At 37.9% G+C, this 16,094-nt stretch overlaps 1 protein-coding gene across 5 annotated transcripts in view; it reads right to left on the bottom strand.

Moving 5' to 3' along the window:
* TUT7 (terminal uridylyl transferase 7) overlaps window positions 1-15,237 on the bottom strand; it is a 38,831-nt gene extending 23,594 nt beyond the window's left edge. Inside the window, exons 1-8 of one of the 5 annotated variants that reach the window (XM_081317860.1) lie at window positions 14,896-15,237; window positions 11,154-11,680; window positions 9,676-9,851; window positions 8,614-8,730; window positions 6,960-7,137; window positions 6,148-6,236; window positions 5,212-5,263; window positions 3,156-3,225 (exon numbers count right to left, since the gene is read on the bottom strand). In XM_081317860.1, the coding sequence (XP_081173986.1) occupies window positions 3,156-3,225; window positions 5,212-5,263; window positions 6,148-6,236; window positions 6,960-7,137; window positions 8,614-8,730; window positions 9,676-9,851; window positions 11,154-11,680; window positions 14,896-15,161 (1,475 nt within the window). In that variant the 5' untranslated portion in view covers window positions 15,162-15,237. The remainder of the gene's footprint in view (window positions 1-3,155; window positions 3,226-5,211; window positions 5,264-6,147; window positions 6,237-6,959; window positions 7,138-8,613; window positions 8,731-9,675; window positions 9,852-11,153; window positions 11,681-14,895) is intronic. The other 4 variants (XM_081317856.1, XM_081317857.1, XM_081317858.1 and 1 more) reach the window with 4 other exon arrangements.
* Window positions 15,238-16,094: the final 857 nt, after the last annotated feature.

The following is a 16,094-nucleotide window of genomic DNA, read 5'->3' as shown; positions in this document are numbered from 1 at the left end:
TTTTAAAAATTATTTGATAGCAATAACAATAGCACTTAAGACTTCTATACTGCTTCACCGTGCTTTACAGCCCTCTCTAAGCAGTTTACAGAGTCAGCATGTTTCTCCAACAATTTGGAGGAATTTCCTCCTCATTTTACCGACCTCGGAAGGATATAAAGCTGAATCAACCTTGAGCCTGTGAGACTCAAACTGCTGGCAGCCGGCAGTCAGCAGAAATAGCCTGCAGCACTGCATTCTAACCACTGCGCCACCATGGTTCTTAATACTTCTGTGGTTTGATTACAGTACATAAGCTTACATATACCCTATTTTTCGGACCATAAGACGCACTTTTTTCCCCAAAAGTGGGGGGGAAAACGAGGGTGCGTCTTATGGTCCGAAGGTGATCCGTATGGCCAGCCCCAACCTCTGCAAGTGGAAAGCAAGGGAGATTGCCAGGAGCACGAATTGGCACATGCTGAGAAACGCCGATCTCGCGCTCCTGCAATCTCCCTCGCTTGGTTTCAGCTTCCCTTGCTACAAGAGTAAGCAGGCTGAAACGGAGCGAGGGAGATTGCCAGAAATGGGAATCGGCCGATCTCGCGCTGCTGCAATCTCCCTCGCTCGCTTTCAGCCTGCTTTCTCTTGTAGCAAGGGAAGGTGAAACCGAGCGAGGGTGATTGCAGGAGCGCGAGATCGGCCAATTCGCGTTCCTGGCAATCTCCCTCGCTCCGTTTCAGCTTGCTTTCTGCAAGAGAAAGCTGGGCCGCAGGGCCGCCTCCGCGGGTACTGCTTTAATGCAGAGAGGGAAGGACAAAGAGGGAGGGAAGGAAGGAAGGAAGGGACAATGGGAGAGGGAGGGAGAGAGAAAGAGGAGAAAGAAATAGGGAGGGAGAGAAAGAGAGAGAGAGGAGGAGAAAGAAAGGGAGAGAAATAGAGGGAGAGGGAAAGAGAGAGGGAAAGAAAGGGAGAGAAAGAGAAAGGGAGAGAGAGGAGAAAGAAAGAGGGAGGGAAATAGAGGGAGAGAGAGAAAGGGAGAAATAGAGGGAAAGAGAAAAATAGAGAGGGAGAAAAAGAGAAGGAGAGAGAGAAATTAAATTAGTAACATGATTGTTAAGTGAATCTGGTGTCCCCACTAACTTTGCTTCTCAGAAGGTTGCAAAAGGCGATCACATGACCCTGGAACAATGTGACCATCATAAATATGAATTGATTGCCAAGCATCCGAATGTAAATCACATGACCCTGGGGATGCTGCAACAGTCATAAGTGTGAAAAATGGTCAAAAGTCACTTTTTTCAGTGCCGTCGTAACTTTGAACAGTCATTAAGTGAACCACTGTAAGTCAAGGACTACCTGTACTTTATCATTTTTTTTCCTTTTTTTTGGGGGGGGGGTCAGGTTTTTGACACCTTGCTGGGCGACTGGTGGTACTTGGACACTGCCTTGTCCTAAAAGTGGTACAATGGATGAAAAGGTTGAAAAGCCCTGTTTTAGTATACCGGTACTATTTGGTTCAGAATATTTTTTTTCTTGTTTTCTTGCTCTAAAAACTGGGTGCGTCTTATGGTCAGGTGTGTCTTATGGTCCGAAAAATACGGTAAATGATTAGTTACAATTTTTATCAGAACAAGCCAGTGAAATGGCATTCAATTAAAGACGAATAAAAGAATTTAGGAATGGTTAGTATTTGTATTAACTAAATTTTATATCTATTTTCCATTAGTAGTGAAGACCATCGATCTGAAACACTGATAATATGGTGATTACCCATTACAATAGTTTTACATATATTTAGTTGCATATAAATTGCAACTAAAAAGAGTAAGGCTAGGACAAATCAATTACTATAATGATGACAAATGAAATTTTAGGCAAGTAAAATTTATAAAGATAATGAAATAGTTGTATTTCACTATTTACTTCAGAATACTAAATTCTTTTCCAGACTGGATTTCCAGTGTTGGAAAATCTAAAAGACTAGGCAAAGGACAGGTTAACATAGAAAAAAAATCTATCTATGTGGTTATTAGGTGTCTAAAATGATACACATAACCTAACTGAATACTAAAACTATGAATCTAGTTTTGCTCATTTTTATAGTACAATTCATTCATTGAGGCTTATTCCAGCATATGTAAATTAGAATTGCTGATGTCTATGGAGATTCTCAATCATATAGGTTAGGGGTGTCAAACTGCTGGCCCACAGGCCCGATGCGTCATGCCGAAACTGACCCCACCCAACATTGCCAGCAATGGGAAAAAAGTCGTGATACGTCACGTGACGTTGTGAGTTTGACACCCCTGATATAGGTCATGGTTGTTCAAAAATGTTTTTTTTTCCAAAAGGCAACTTGAATTTTTTTTTCCCTTGAAAACATTTCACTTCTCTTTCAAAAAGTGTCTTCAGTTCTAATTCAAGTTCTAATTCTAATCTAATCTAGTCCAGTTGCCTTTTGAAAAAAGCACCTTTGGGATTAGGATTGCAGCCATTATATTGCCATAACAGTAGCCAACCTAACATTTTTGGATATAAATCCTACTTAATGTAAAACATGCTAATTGGAAGAAAGTACATCTAATGGGATGAAGAATGGAGACCCCACCAGGCTGTTCTAGGGTTGAAGTATGAAATAAAAAACACATCAATGAAGAATGCAGTAATAAAACACACAACACTGCTTATTTGAGAGTGGAATGTATTGTTAAATAGTGAGATGTTTATAATAAATGAAAGAAATGTTTCATTGAATGGGAATCTGCTATCATAAAATATATGAAGGCTGTCAACTAAGCTTTAAGGGGGATTAGATAATGAAGGATGTTAAGAGTATTCATGTCTAGTAACTGGGATTCTAAGACACGAAAAAAAATCATGACTGCTATATTCCACCAGTAATATCTCTTTCTGAGAACACCACAGCAAAGTGCTATAGCACCTGCTTGCAGCTTCCCAAAAACATTCAGATGAGCACTAACAGGATCAAGATGCTAGACTAAATAGGCTTTTAATTTGATCCAAAGGGTTTTTATGATGTGGAATTCACTTTTATTGTTGCTCTGTAAGTACAGCTCTTTGAATTTATGTAATAAAAATTGTAATTTAGGTGTGGCCAGATATAATTTACATTATGATACATTATAGGAACACACAAATTTGCTAAGTGAGACCTTTGTTTCTCTTTGCACACCACCACAGGCACTTTAGCATGGAAATCTGCATCAACATCAATAAAAGATTCTAGGGGGAAAAAGAAAGCCACATTATTCATGGTACCAAAAGAAACAAGTCTACCAATATGTCTCTCCTGAAGGAAAAATGAAACATAAAGGCTATATTTCCTTTCTTGTAGTTTATTGGTGAACTCACATAGATGTAATTTGCATGAAACAAGTGAAATCACAGTATAGAATTGCTATTTGAAGCTATCAGGTGCTGGTACTCCACAAGGTAACTTTTGATACATATAGTTTATTGCACTTGTTAAATAAATATTAACTGATCAATAGCAACACAAATCTATGTTTAGATTGTAAAAAATGAAGCAGAATATATTTTCAAATGTTTAACTTTTTAAAAAGAAATACTCTGTCCAGTTATGTAAAATACACGTTTGGTTTTACGTTTGTGGTACATCCCTTCAAACTTTAGCTATGACTAGGCGACCCATGACCCATTGGGTCAGTATCTCAGAGCTGTTCCCTTACCAGATTTTCAATGCCTTCAACAGTGACACAGCTCCTAAAGTAATGCCTTCACTGGAAAAGTTCTTAAAAAATTAGGGAGATATTCAAAGTTGTATGTGCTTTGAAAATAGTCCATGTTGAACTTTATAGCATGGTCAAACATCAGAAGTTTAGCACAGAAAATGTTATAGGAGAATTTGTATTATGTTATAAATGCAGATTTTCTTGATATTGACTCTGTATTGCATATTATACTGAATATCTGAAGATTTATATCCTTTCTTTCAGCAACAAGCTTTCATTACAGTAATTGCCGAGGCCTCAGTAAGCTGGCCAAGTTGTATCTTAATTAAGACATGAAACTAGCTACAGGGATATATCATATAGCAACATGTGTAATTTGAGCTTGACAAGCAAAGGCTTGACTATGAATTCTATATTTCATTCATATGAAAGTACGCTTGGATTGAATGGCAAACTGGTTATAATTAATATAATTCACCTATTATACAGGTGGATGAACAATTATAGAATGAGATATGTCAACTAGGATGCTGAATATTATCTAACTATTGCAGACTCTCGAGATAGACACAAATGCTTTTACTGGAAACTTTTTTTTGGTTCTAATTTATAGCATTATTTAGTGAAACTCTGTTCTGAAAGAAATGGTTTTAGTAGCATTTTGTTTCCAGTTTTAATATGTGTTTAGGTATATATTTTATTCTTGCTACACCAGCAAACTGGAAGAACTGGTATTCATTAGTCTTAATGAAGTCATAAATTGGAATTCCCTATGGCAATCTAGTCCTGTAAAGGCATTTCCCTTTGTGCTGCTAAAAGATCCCTATTAGTACAAATCCCTAATCAGATTTAATAACATTTTGGCATTATGTCTTTCCATCACCACAATTCCCAAAGAATCTATGAACAGCGATTCATTCATACTTCATTTTAAAACATTCAAGGGTACAAACTACAACTCAACAATCATATTACAGGACTGACCCCAGGTATTCCCCATTCCAACCCAACATTTCAATCTGGCGTCCCTTATATTGCTGCACTAATGTCCCTTCTTTTTAATTGCTGTATATAGAAATGGACAATTACATCTATCACTGAGAGAAACAGAGATGGACCTAATAATTGTATGAACTCTATGCACTGGATGTTCCCAATGGTAGAAAAGGATTGGAGGAAAGAAACCAACAGCCTTAATCTCTGATGCTTTTACTCATCCTGAATATCTTCTTCTGAAAGATTGGGAACCCTTTAAAATAATGTATCAGAGCAGGCTAGGGGTTACAGGAAAAGGAAAAAAGAGCAAAAATTACCATTCTGCTCCTTTCCTCCAAGCAATGATCTTCCTTAATTATTTATTAGAACAGAGGAAGTTTTTCATTGATGGAGAGAAATTCTCATCCAACCTAATTCTTCTAGTCTACCATCTATCCACAACTAATTTTTATGAGTGAAAAGGAATGCTATTTTTTCATGTCAGAGGAAGAAAAAACCTAATTACACACTGAACACTTACCACTGCTTTTTAGGCTTTCTTGTACCAGTAAGAGAACATCTGGTTGGGACATCTATGAAGAAGAGCAGAACAAAAGTTACATAAATATAACATTTTTGTAAGTATTTTTTAGTATTATTTCAAAATATTAGTCCAGCAGAACAATTGGTTTTCTAATCTCTTTCCATTTATCCTATCCAATTAGTGGGCTCTTTTCTGACAATATTAAGAAGAATATGAAATTACTTTCTTCTAACGTTATAGCTGCTCTAATACAACTGTACATTGTTATTCATTAAAGCAGCTTGTCCTGTCAAAGATCCACATGAACTCCAGAAAAGTTGTGACTCCTTTAAAAATTGCATTTTTAGGCTCGTGCAGATTCTTAAAAAGAGGTGTTTGCTTTAATGAATACCTGTCAATACTACATGTGACCTAAAAAACTTTATTCTCAAAATGTTCACAGTGCTGATTAATAGATTAAAAAAGGGGAAAGTTATCCTGTAGTAAGATGGGCGACCAATAACATTTATAAATAAGCAATAAATTTTCAACTTGAGTTTATACCAATAGGGCTGGATTTAAGTTACTGTAAACAGTCTCCCACTCACATAGCCTCTTATCCTTTTCCTTGTAGATCAAATGGGTTCAGCCATATGCACTAGATTCTAGATCATGTGAAGAACTCTTTTGTCAGAAGAAACAAGTAGTTAAAAAGATAATACATTTTTGATAGAATAACACTAATATATGTAGAACTAAAAATTCTTCATAAATACTTCTGCTAAACAAATAGGAACATGTTATTTCTCAGAAATTAAATGTCTCAGACAAACACATTCTCCAAAGTTGTTATTTTAATCTATCAGTTTACAACATCAATGTGGCACAAATATAGATTTAAGAGCCAGACTGCTACAGCTCAGTTTATCCAATATTTGCTAATCAGATGCTTACACTGGGTGGAAACTGGATGTCCAGATTTATATCAGAATTTTTAAAGCCAAATCTGCTCCAGGAAGAACCATACAACCTTAGAGAACAATCTATAAGGAAAGAAAACGAGAATGTTAAAATTAAACTGAAAAACCAAGAGAGGTCAAGTGTTCCCCAAACTGTCTAATCCAGAACTTTAAAAGGAGTTATTAAGAGGCTCAACTCAAAACCATCTGAAGTTAGTTCATCAGTAATTAAGAGACAAAATGTAGACTTTCTTATACTTTGCCTATATAAATTCATTTTGTGGCTTTTTTTCACTAATATTTAAATTGACTGTTTTAAGCTCATATTTTGCATCGTGGGGCTAATATTCAGGAAAAATATTCATAGGTCATGACATATTAAAATTATTAAAATAAAAATCTATGTATAATAATCATAATAAAGGTAAAGGTAAAGGTTCCCCTGCACATGTGTGCTAGTTGTTTCCAACTCTAGGGGCCGGTGCTCATCTCCGTTTCAAAGCCGAAGAGCCAGCGCTTGTCCAAGAACGTCTCTGTGGTCATGTGGCCGGCATGACTAGACACCAAAGGCGCATGGAACGCTGTTACCTTCCCACCGTAGTGGTCCCTATTTTTCTACTTGCATTTTTACGTGCTTTCGAACTGCTAGGTTGGCAGAAGCTGGGACGAGTAACAGGCGCTCACTCTGTTACGCGGCACTCGGGATTCGACCCGCCAAACTGCCGACCTTCTGATCGACAAGCTCAGCGTCCTAACCCACTGAGCCACCGCGTCCCTAATAATAATAATAATAATAATAATAACAACCTGGCAATTTTGGTTGAAATATATTTTCCATAGTAGTTTTGATTCCAAGCCTTTGTTCCACATCTTCATTATTTAATCCAAACTCCTCTACTACTTTTTGAAGAGCTATACCAATAGCTTCAATTTGCAAGAGTGTTGGTGGAGGAAGTGAATTCAGCAGTTGTTGTTCTTCCTTTTCCTTTAAAGGTAAAATGTAAAGCAATCTAAATACATCAAATAAATATTGTAACAATTTAAGAATATCAGTGCTGGCACACAAATCATTTAAACAATAAGACTACCTGATTTTCCTTCATATCTTGGTAGGAAAAAAAAACCCCAATAAATTCAAATGTACCTCCAAAGGGCATTACAATGTATGTCTTCAATAGATTTTTTTTTATCAGAATATAGAAATCCCAATTCAATCACAAAAACATTCCTTTTGCAAGCAAGTCATAATTATAGTAAGATAAATCAATATATATCAGTTCAGAACTAATTTTCAACTCTATTGATTCCAGTAACACTAAAACTAGTGAAATCCTACATTTCAACTCAGAATTATTGTAAATTTGTTGAATTCAGTGGTTTAATTCTAAATTTCATTAAATTTAGATCCAATTTAGATCATGTGCCCACATGAACGACAGCTGGAAGAGTAACAAAAGAGTAACAAAAATATAGGCATCTATCTCAAGAAGCTCACAATATAAAACTCCACCCAGAATAAAAACATAGCAAGCAAAAACAAAGCTGCCAAGGCACAAAACCAATTATGACAAAATAATAATCTTCATGAGATGGTGAAATACAAGTAGTCCTCAACTTTGAAACCACAATTGGGACCAGAATTTCCAGTGCTAAGCAATGTGGTTGTTAAATGAGTTGCACCCTATTTTATGACCCCTTTTCTAGCGTTGATAAGTAAATAACTGCAATTAAGTGACTCTTACGGTTGTTAAGTGAATCCAGCTTCCCATATATTTTGCTTGGGAAGGTCACAAATGGTGATCCCCTGACCCAGAATGTGCAATTGTCATAAATACATGCAGGTTGTCAAGTACCTGAATTCTGATCGTGTGACCATGGGGATGCTGCAAAGGTTATAGGTGCAAGGACCAGTTGTACAGTAAGTCACTCTTTTTAGTACTGTTGTAACTTTGAATGGTTGCTAAATGAATGGCTGTAAGTCAAGGACTACCTGTAGGCGAAGAATTTGAGAAACTGTTTCCCATCCAATGCAAATAAATCTCCTCATTAATGTATTCCTGCTTGCCTGCTTCAATCTGCAGTCTGAAAGTATCCTTTTCATTTAAACAACCAGCTTTTCTACACTGAGTTTTCTAGTAGGCCCTAAGCTTGCTGAATGGATGCTGCCTAGCCCTATGGTTTCTGTTCTTAATTGCTGCTCTAATATCTCATCTGTTTAACATGGTACACAATTTCTTTTATCTTAATGGTTACATGAGGCTTTGTGTAGCATATTCTACAGTTACATAACCACAGAATCCAAAGCAGAGTTGATCAGAAGAACTAGGGAGAAATCAATCTAGTTTAGTTCACAAAGACACAAACACAAATAAGAAAGACCACATCTGTATTATTTTTCTTCTCCCTTTTTATAACATTATGAAACCGAACATTGCTATTGTTTTTACTGTTATTAACTCACCTTTATGTTTTTCTTGTGTCTTTTTTCCTTTATATGCTTATGAGCAAACATCACTGACTCAATCAACACATCACATAACCTGCAAGTATATTTAGCTGTTGGGTAGCTTCGAGGTCGCTGGAGAAAAATCAATTATGATCTTTTTAATTATATTTGTCAATAAAAATGATATGGTCATAAAACGTATTGGGAACTATCTTGCCCAATTAAAGCTCGGCAGATTCCAGTTGATTTCATGACTTCACCTTTCCCATGTGATCTTCACCCTCCGTTAAGGAATCTTAACTGCAAATATTGACAAAGTCAAATATACTGGTAGTAAGACCAGGAACTTCAGAATGCTACCAGAGATTAACCAATCTTGTTATATATTGAAGCATACTATATCCCAACTGCATTTACTTGCTTCCTGCAGCTATGTCTGGTTTGCTCTACAATGCTTTGTCAGAACTGGAGTCCTTATATTTCTGCACCGCTAAAAACTCACTGGAGAAGAGCCTAATGCTGGGAAAGATCGAGGGCAAGAGAAGAAGGGGACGACAGAGAATGAGGTGGCTGGATGGAGTCACTGAAGCAGTAGGCGTGAGCTTAAATGGACTCCAGAAGATGGTAGAGGACAGGAAGGCCTGGAGGAACGTTGTCCATAGGGTCGCGATGGGTCGGACACGACTTCGCAACTAACAACAACAACAAAAACTCTGAATCATTTATTCATTTTTTTTAAAAAAAAATGGCCTGTCATTCTACCACTGAATATTGGGTACAGATGGAATTCTATGCTTGGTGGGTACTGTTTGTAATAGCCTTCTCCAGTCTGGAGCTTTCCAGTTGTATTGGAAAGCAACTCTCACTTCTCATGAGGTGGAAAATTTGGAGATCTTAAGGAATGGAGTTTGGGAAGGCTGCTTTTGAGTGTGAATATAAGCATATAATATTCATATTTATAGGCAATTCTTAAGCTTCTGCAAACTTGTTGATTTTCTGCTTTTCTAATATACTGACACTTGTTGCCTAACCCTAATTCACATGTTTAAATAGGCATGTATGTGGCAGAAATGTTACCTTCTTCAGTCTATAAATGTAGTCTCTCTTAAGTCGTTCTTCAGCCTGCTGCAACCCCAGTAATTCTTTTGCTGTCAGTAAAGCCTCCTCTATAACAGGTCCATCCATTTCATCATCCATATCATAGTCTTCTTTTTTTATTCTTCTTGGTTTCCTATGTTTCTTCATTTCTTTTTCTGTAGTTATCAGAAAAAGAATTATGATGTTGCATAAATTAACTGTTAGCAGCACAGCACGTGTTGATAGTATGACAAAACTTTGCTGAGGAACCTTGAGCAATAAAGCTCTCTAACAGGTGAGAAACTTTAAATTTAGAGCACATCAGTTTGAAAATAATGTGTACTTTTAAACCCATGTCTTAACATCAGGTTAAGCTGAATAATACTGCATATAACATGAAAAAGGAAAAGCACGGTAATACTGAAATTTTTTACTTAAAAACAAATGTCAGTTCTTAAAAAGAACCACTGCAATATTTGGAAGTAGCCATGTCCTATAAAAAGCTCTCAGATGTCTATTTACACATAAAGCAGAGTTCAGCCAAATTTATGTCCACTGAAAGTAATGGATCCTGCACAAAAGCAATACAGTACTATGCAACTTTCACACATTTTCACTTCAGTAGGACTGTTATAGCTTATTCCCCATGGTGCTGCTACAGCTTTGATGCAGTAACAGGAACCTTTGAAAATGATGTTATTCCTAAAATATTTAAAGTAATGCTTATAATGGTCTTAACTGATACATTCAATATTCAATGCCTCCTTAAGTAACACCAGCTGCCTGCAATTAGTGCAGGTTCGCATCCCACCAGGCTCAAGGTTGACTCAGCTTTCCATCCTTCCGAGGTAGGTAAAATGAGGACCCAGATTGTTGGGGGCAATTAAGCTGACTTTGTAATAATGCCGCTTGGGGTGTGTGTGAAAGCCCTAATAAGCAGGCATATACATAGAATGAAGGCTACTGCTAAGCTTGTAAGCCGCCCTGAGTCTTCGGAGAAGGGCGGGATATAAATGGAATTAAAATAAAATAAAAAATAAAATAAATTATGGAAGGTTAGTGGTAGTCACCCACTTAACCTCACAGAACACACTGTTAAAACTCTCTGCAAAGAAACTTCTAGATTTGCCAAAGGAAAAGCTGAAGTTAAAATTCAGGTGTAACAGACCACCTAAAACAGTGTTGACGTTAATATTACATATCATTCAACCCTCTCATAACATTAACTGCTTGAATTGTTGTAAAAAGTCTATTTTAATATTTTCAAGGATTAGAAGATACCTAAGAAGCTATCAATTCTAAATAATGTAGCCAATTTCCAATAGTTTGAAGTGAACTATTCAATAGTTTCATACAGCTATTCAATATTCAATACTTTTGGAAGGGATGGGACCTTGAAGATCTTCTAGAGTTAGTAATGACTGCAGAAAAATATGTAATAGTGTTAATCTACAGAAGATCATCAAAAGATGTATTACCAGAATTTCCTTTTCTATCAGATAAATCTTCACTTGTTAGGTCTCTAAGGAGCTGTCTTCTTCCACTTCTGCCTCCTAAACTCTCACATTCATGAGGAAACTCTTTCCGTGGCCTGATAATCACAGGTATCCGGGCTGTAGATTTGAATTCTCTCCAATTGCTGGAATTAGCTTGATGGTTGTCAGACACCCACTTCTTAATTTGGTCTTTTGAAGAATCATTTATTCTTGCCCCTTGATTGTAAACCATGCTTTTTGAAGAATTTGGACTACTCAAAGCAGCATGCACTCCCTTTCTAGGACTTGTTCCATAGTCACTTGAGGTTCCCTTTCTTTTTTCAAATCTGGTGTCCGCATTGCTACTGTGTCCATTTCCACAATCATCCATTGCTTGACGTGAAGCACATTTCTGGAAATCCTCCTCATTTATAAGTCCCCAGTCTTTACTACGTCTTGTACAGCAAGATTTTGCAGCATCGCCCATTGTAATCACTGTTTTCTCTTTCCCTGTGGATGATGGAAAAAAACTAAAATAAAACAAAAATAAAATAAAACTAAAATAAGATCAGTAGGATGCTTGGAAAGAGTATGAGATAGTTATGGGAACATATGGGATAATCCAAATTGTTGATCCCATATATCAAGACACAAGGCAACTGAAGCAAACTACAACCAAGCCACTTATGGAGGACATTTTCAGTCTGAGGACTGTAATAATTCTTTCAAGTTGAGCAATAAGGATAATACACAACAAAATACATTATGTTACAAAACTGAGGTAAAAAGTTATCATCCAAACACAATAAATGTATTAATAAATATTCTAATATTGATGGATGCTATTTTATCTATACAAATTACAGTAGAATGAATTAAATCAAAGTTCTCCAGTTTGATACTTTCACATGTGTTGGGGATACATATGTTGGCTGGGGATTCAGGGAATGATAAATACAGCAACTGGATAACATACCAAGTTGAGGAGGCTGAGTAAATGCTCCAGGAAACCTATGTACTTTAAGAACTTATTTGAATATCTGTGTATATTCATATATATCTAGCATTCTACAATGCCCATTATTCCAAAAATGATAATAAAAGCATATGGTGTACCTAAAAAAATACTAAGCTCCAAAGACTGTATAATAAATAAGTTTGTAAGTGGCAATATGCAATGGTGGTATTTTAAAGTAACATTTTGAATTTATTCCCAAGAGACAGAAATGAGAGAGAAGTGGTACCAGTCTTAAAATCTTACAAACTGACTATAAGTTGATGTGCTCTCAGTGCTCATTTCGTCAGTCTCAAATTTCAGAAGCAAGTTAAAAAATAATATAAATGCAATGTGTAGCTCAGTTGCCTCCAAAAGCAAACCATCCCAGCCCAGTCACTTCAGTGACTTATATCATAAATTATTAAATGACATTACTCTCCTCGTGCAACTGCTAGCCAGCAATATGATTTAAAAAGTGACGTCCTCAGCACCAGGAAGGGAATCGCCCATTTTCAGACTTAAATTAACCTGCTGTCTTCCCATCTGACAACCTTACAGAAAGGAGCACATATGTCTCCATACTGAAATGCTCTGAGACTGCTGAATCAATGGCAATGAGAAATGCAAGTAGATGTGACCAGCTAAAAACACGAATCAACAATTACAGGCAAATTGTAAGAGAGACATAATTCAACTCTACTCTGTTCATCAACTCTTGAACCAAAATAATTTTCTTGAAAAAAGATAATTCATTAAATAATATACCAGGCATGCAACATAACATATACTTAATGCATTTTGATCTGATAAAATAAAAACTGAAGCTGTTATGTCATAATTTTTGTATGTATGTATATATGTATATGTGTATGTATATGTGTATGTATATATATATGTATGTATGTGTGTGCGTGTACATATATATATATATATATATATATATATATATATATATATATATATATATATCTCAGAACACTGGGATAAGGTAGAAAGCTAAAACAGTTTTATTAAAAATCAAGCTTTCGTTGGCTAACTACCAACGTCGTCAGGATGAAATCATTGGAGTGGGGAGGCTGCATTTATATCATCAAATGCAGTCTCCCCACTCCAATGATTTCATCCTGACGATGTTGGTAGTTAGCCAACAAAAGCTTGATTTTTAATAAAACTGTGTTAGTTTTCTACCTTATCCCAGTGTTCGGATTTCTTGTTCTGATTCAAATATGCCTGGGATTCGTATTTTTAGTTTGATCAAGGAATATGAATATATATATATATGTATATGTATACACATATACATATATACATATATAATAAATGTCCCATGAGGGGTAGCAATACAGTATATTTCTAGAAAGAAGGAAACTGTCCATAGTCTTAACATTACAATGCAAGATGAAAACAAATCAGATTTTATGATGTGTTAGTATGATGTGTTTATAGTTTAGGAAGTTTATTATTGTACCTGCAGAAATGCTTCTAAATCTACAAGCACAGGATGCTAAAATGAAATTTGATTTTTTTTCCATTTCACATTGCAATAAGACAGGTAAACAATAAAGACTATCATTTAATAAAATGTGTATATGTGTTCCCTGATGCTGGCAAAGCATACATTTCCAAAAACCGATATAAACCTCTGTCTTCTCAAGTGAATGCACACTTGAAAACAGAAATCTCTTCTTGCCACATCCGAACATTAATTCTGAGCCAAACGTGGATCCAATAATCGAATCTGGTCTTCCTCAATACAATTCCCTCCAGCTACGCTTCAAGCCCTTCTACTTTAGGAAGAAAGGAGCTTGCCATCCAAAACAGATCGCAGAAGGCTAGATATACTATATAATACGATAAGGGAGTACATAATAGGAGCCTTGGTGGAGCAGTGGGCTAATGCCTCCTTAAGTAACACCAGCTGCCTGCAATTAGTGCAGGTTCGCATCCCACCAGGCTGAAGGTTGACTCAGCCTTCCATCCTTCCGAGGTAGGTAAAATGAGGACCCAGATTGTTGGGGGCAATTAAGCTGACTTTGTAATAATGCCGCTGGGGGGGGGAGGCCGAAAGCCCTAATAAGCAGGCATATACATAGAATGAAGGCTATTGCTAAGCACATTGCTTTGTGCTTAAATTGTAAGCCGCCCTGAGTCTTCGGAGAAGGGCGGGATATAAATAGAATTAAAATAAAAACATAAAAAAATAATAGATTCGAGAAAACATCTATGACAGCAGGGGCAACCTGGAAATCCTCCTTCTCCTTTCGGGAGGGGGGGGCAGTTGCAACATCACCCACAGCTGGAGGAAGGGGAGGAGCTCCAACCAAGCTGATGTCTTAGGCCAGGGGGTAGGCAACCTCGGCTCTTTTATGACTCATGGACTTCAACTCCCAGAAATCCTGAGCCAGCGTAGCTGGCTCAGGATTTCTGGGAGTTGAAGTCCATGAGTCATAAAAGAGCCGAGGTTGCCTACCCCTGTCTTAGGCCCGAGGAGGAGGGGCTCCTCCGCTTTCCTTGCTATCGGCTCCGAGCTCTTTAACGTCCGCTTTCACCATCCTACAGTACTTTTTAAACTGGCGTCGGGGAATACCCCTCCCCGGCCCTCACCCAAAGGGAATTCCACCGACCGGGGCGGTGGGTAGCTAGGGAGGGAGGTGGGTGGGGCCGAGGGCGTCAGGCTGGGTCTCCCTATACCCCGCCCAAGGGGGGGCGGAAGAGACGGGTCGACAGGGGACAGAAGGCTGAACTTACTACGCCAGACAAGAATACAGCCGCGCTCTTCGGGCTACAGGCTCTCGCTGGCCGTGCCTTCTCGCCCCTTGCCCCGTCGCCACGGCCGCTGCCGGCTTCCTTCCCCCTTCGGTTACTGCTCTCCGTCCATTGTGCCAAGGCGGAAGCCCGCAGCAGCCCCGGTCGCACAACAAAACCGTCTCGGCGCTTTCCTCCGCCCACTCTCGGTCGCGCCGGCCTCTCTCCATCCGGCACATTCTGTTTACCTCACGGGGTGCCGGCGCCATGACACTCGAGGAAGAAGAGCCGCGCCTTTTTTCTTTTTCTTCTTCCCCTCACGCGTCACCGGCTCCTACATCGGCCGTGGCGACAGCGGCGGAGTCCGTCTCCTGTTTGTAAAGGAGCGGAAATAACTCCTAGGGCGAAAAAATTAGAGGGAAAAAAATGTGAAGACGCTTTCGAGAGGAAAAAGAGCTTCCCCTCTCAAACCTCCTCTTCTTGCAAAGCGTAGTTGCGAAATCATGTTTCGAAACAGATTCCGAACCTTAGAAAGTTTAGGAGGGTCTAAGAAGGCAATTTTTCACGCTAAATTTATCCCGCCTTGACCTGCAAAACAAAACAACAACACCCTAAGAGGCAGCTGATATGCCCGTAGAGCCTGCTGCCGCTTTATTCTTTTATTCACTCTGTGAGGGAGATTAAGCAGAGGAAGAAGCAACGACCCCGCAGCAGACATCTTACACGAAGGGCGTAGGATTTAAGCTCTCCCTTTCCAATCCTGTTTGCCATGGTGATTCCCCAGAATGCAGCTGAAGCAAAGTTAACTCGAATATGTACCTTTTTCTGACCACAGGTTTATAGTTAGAACAGAATGGGATGTGTTCTTTAGATTTTATTTAAGAAGGCCTGATCTCCGTTAATTCTGAAATTAGAAAATAATTGGGTTTCCTTCAGTGCAGGCCAGTTGGAAGTATGTTGCCGGGATAGAATTTACACTGCTTTAAAAGCCTGCTCTTCAATGCTTCATATACAATCCTATATTTGCAAGATGGCATAAATTTTATTAATAGGACTTTTGAGCTTGTCTGTGAAGTTTTGCTCTTTAAGGATAAAATTAAACACAGTTGCGTGGCTATAAATCACACTGAACATTCAGTGGAGTGCAATACATATGGGAGGGGACTTATTTTCAAAACATTTTGTGGTTATTGTGCTTTTTA

Source organism: Vipera berus, assembly GCF_964194415.1.
Source record: "Vipera berus genome assembly, chromosome: 2".
NCBI classification, from domain to species: Eukaryota; Metazoa; Chordata; class Lepidosauria; order Squamata; family Viperidae; genus Vipera; species Vipera berus.
The sequence above is the reverse complement of the archived record's forward strand: the minus strand, read 5'-3'. Positions and strand labels throughout refer to the sequence as shown.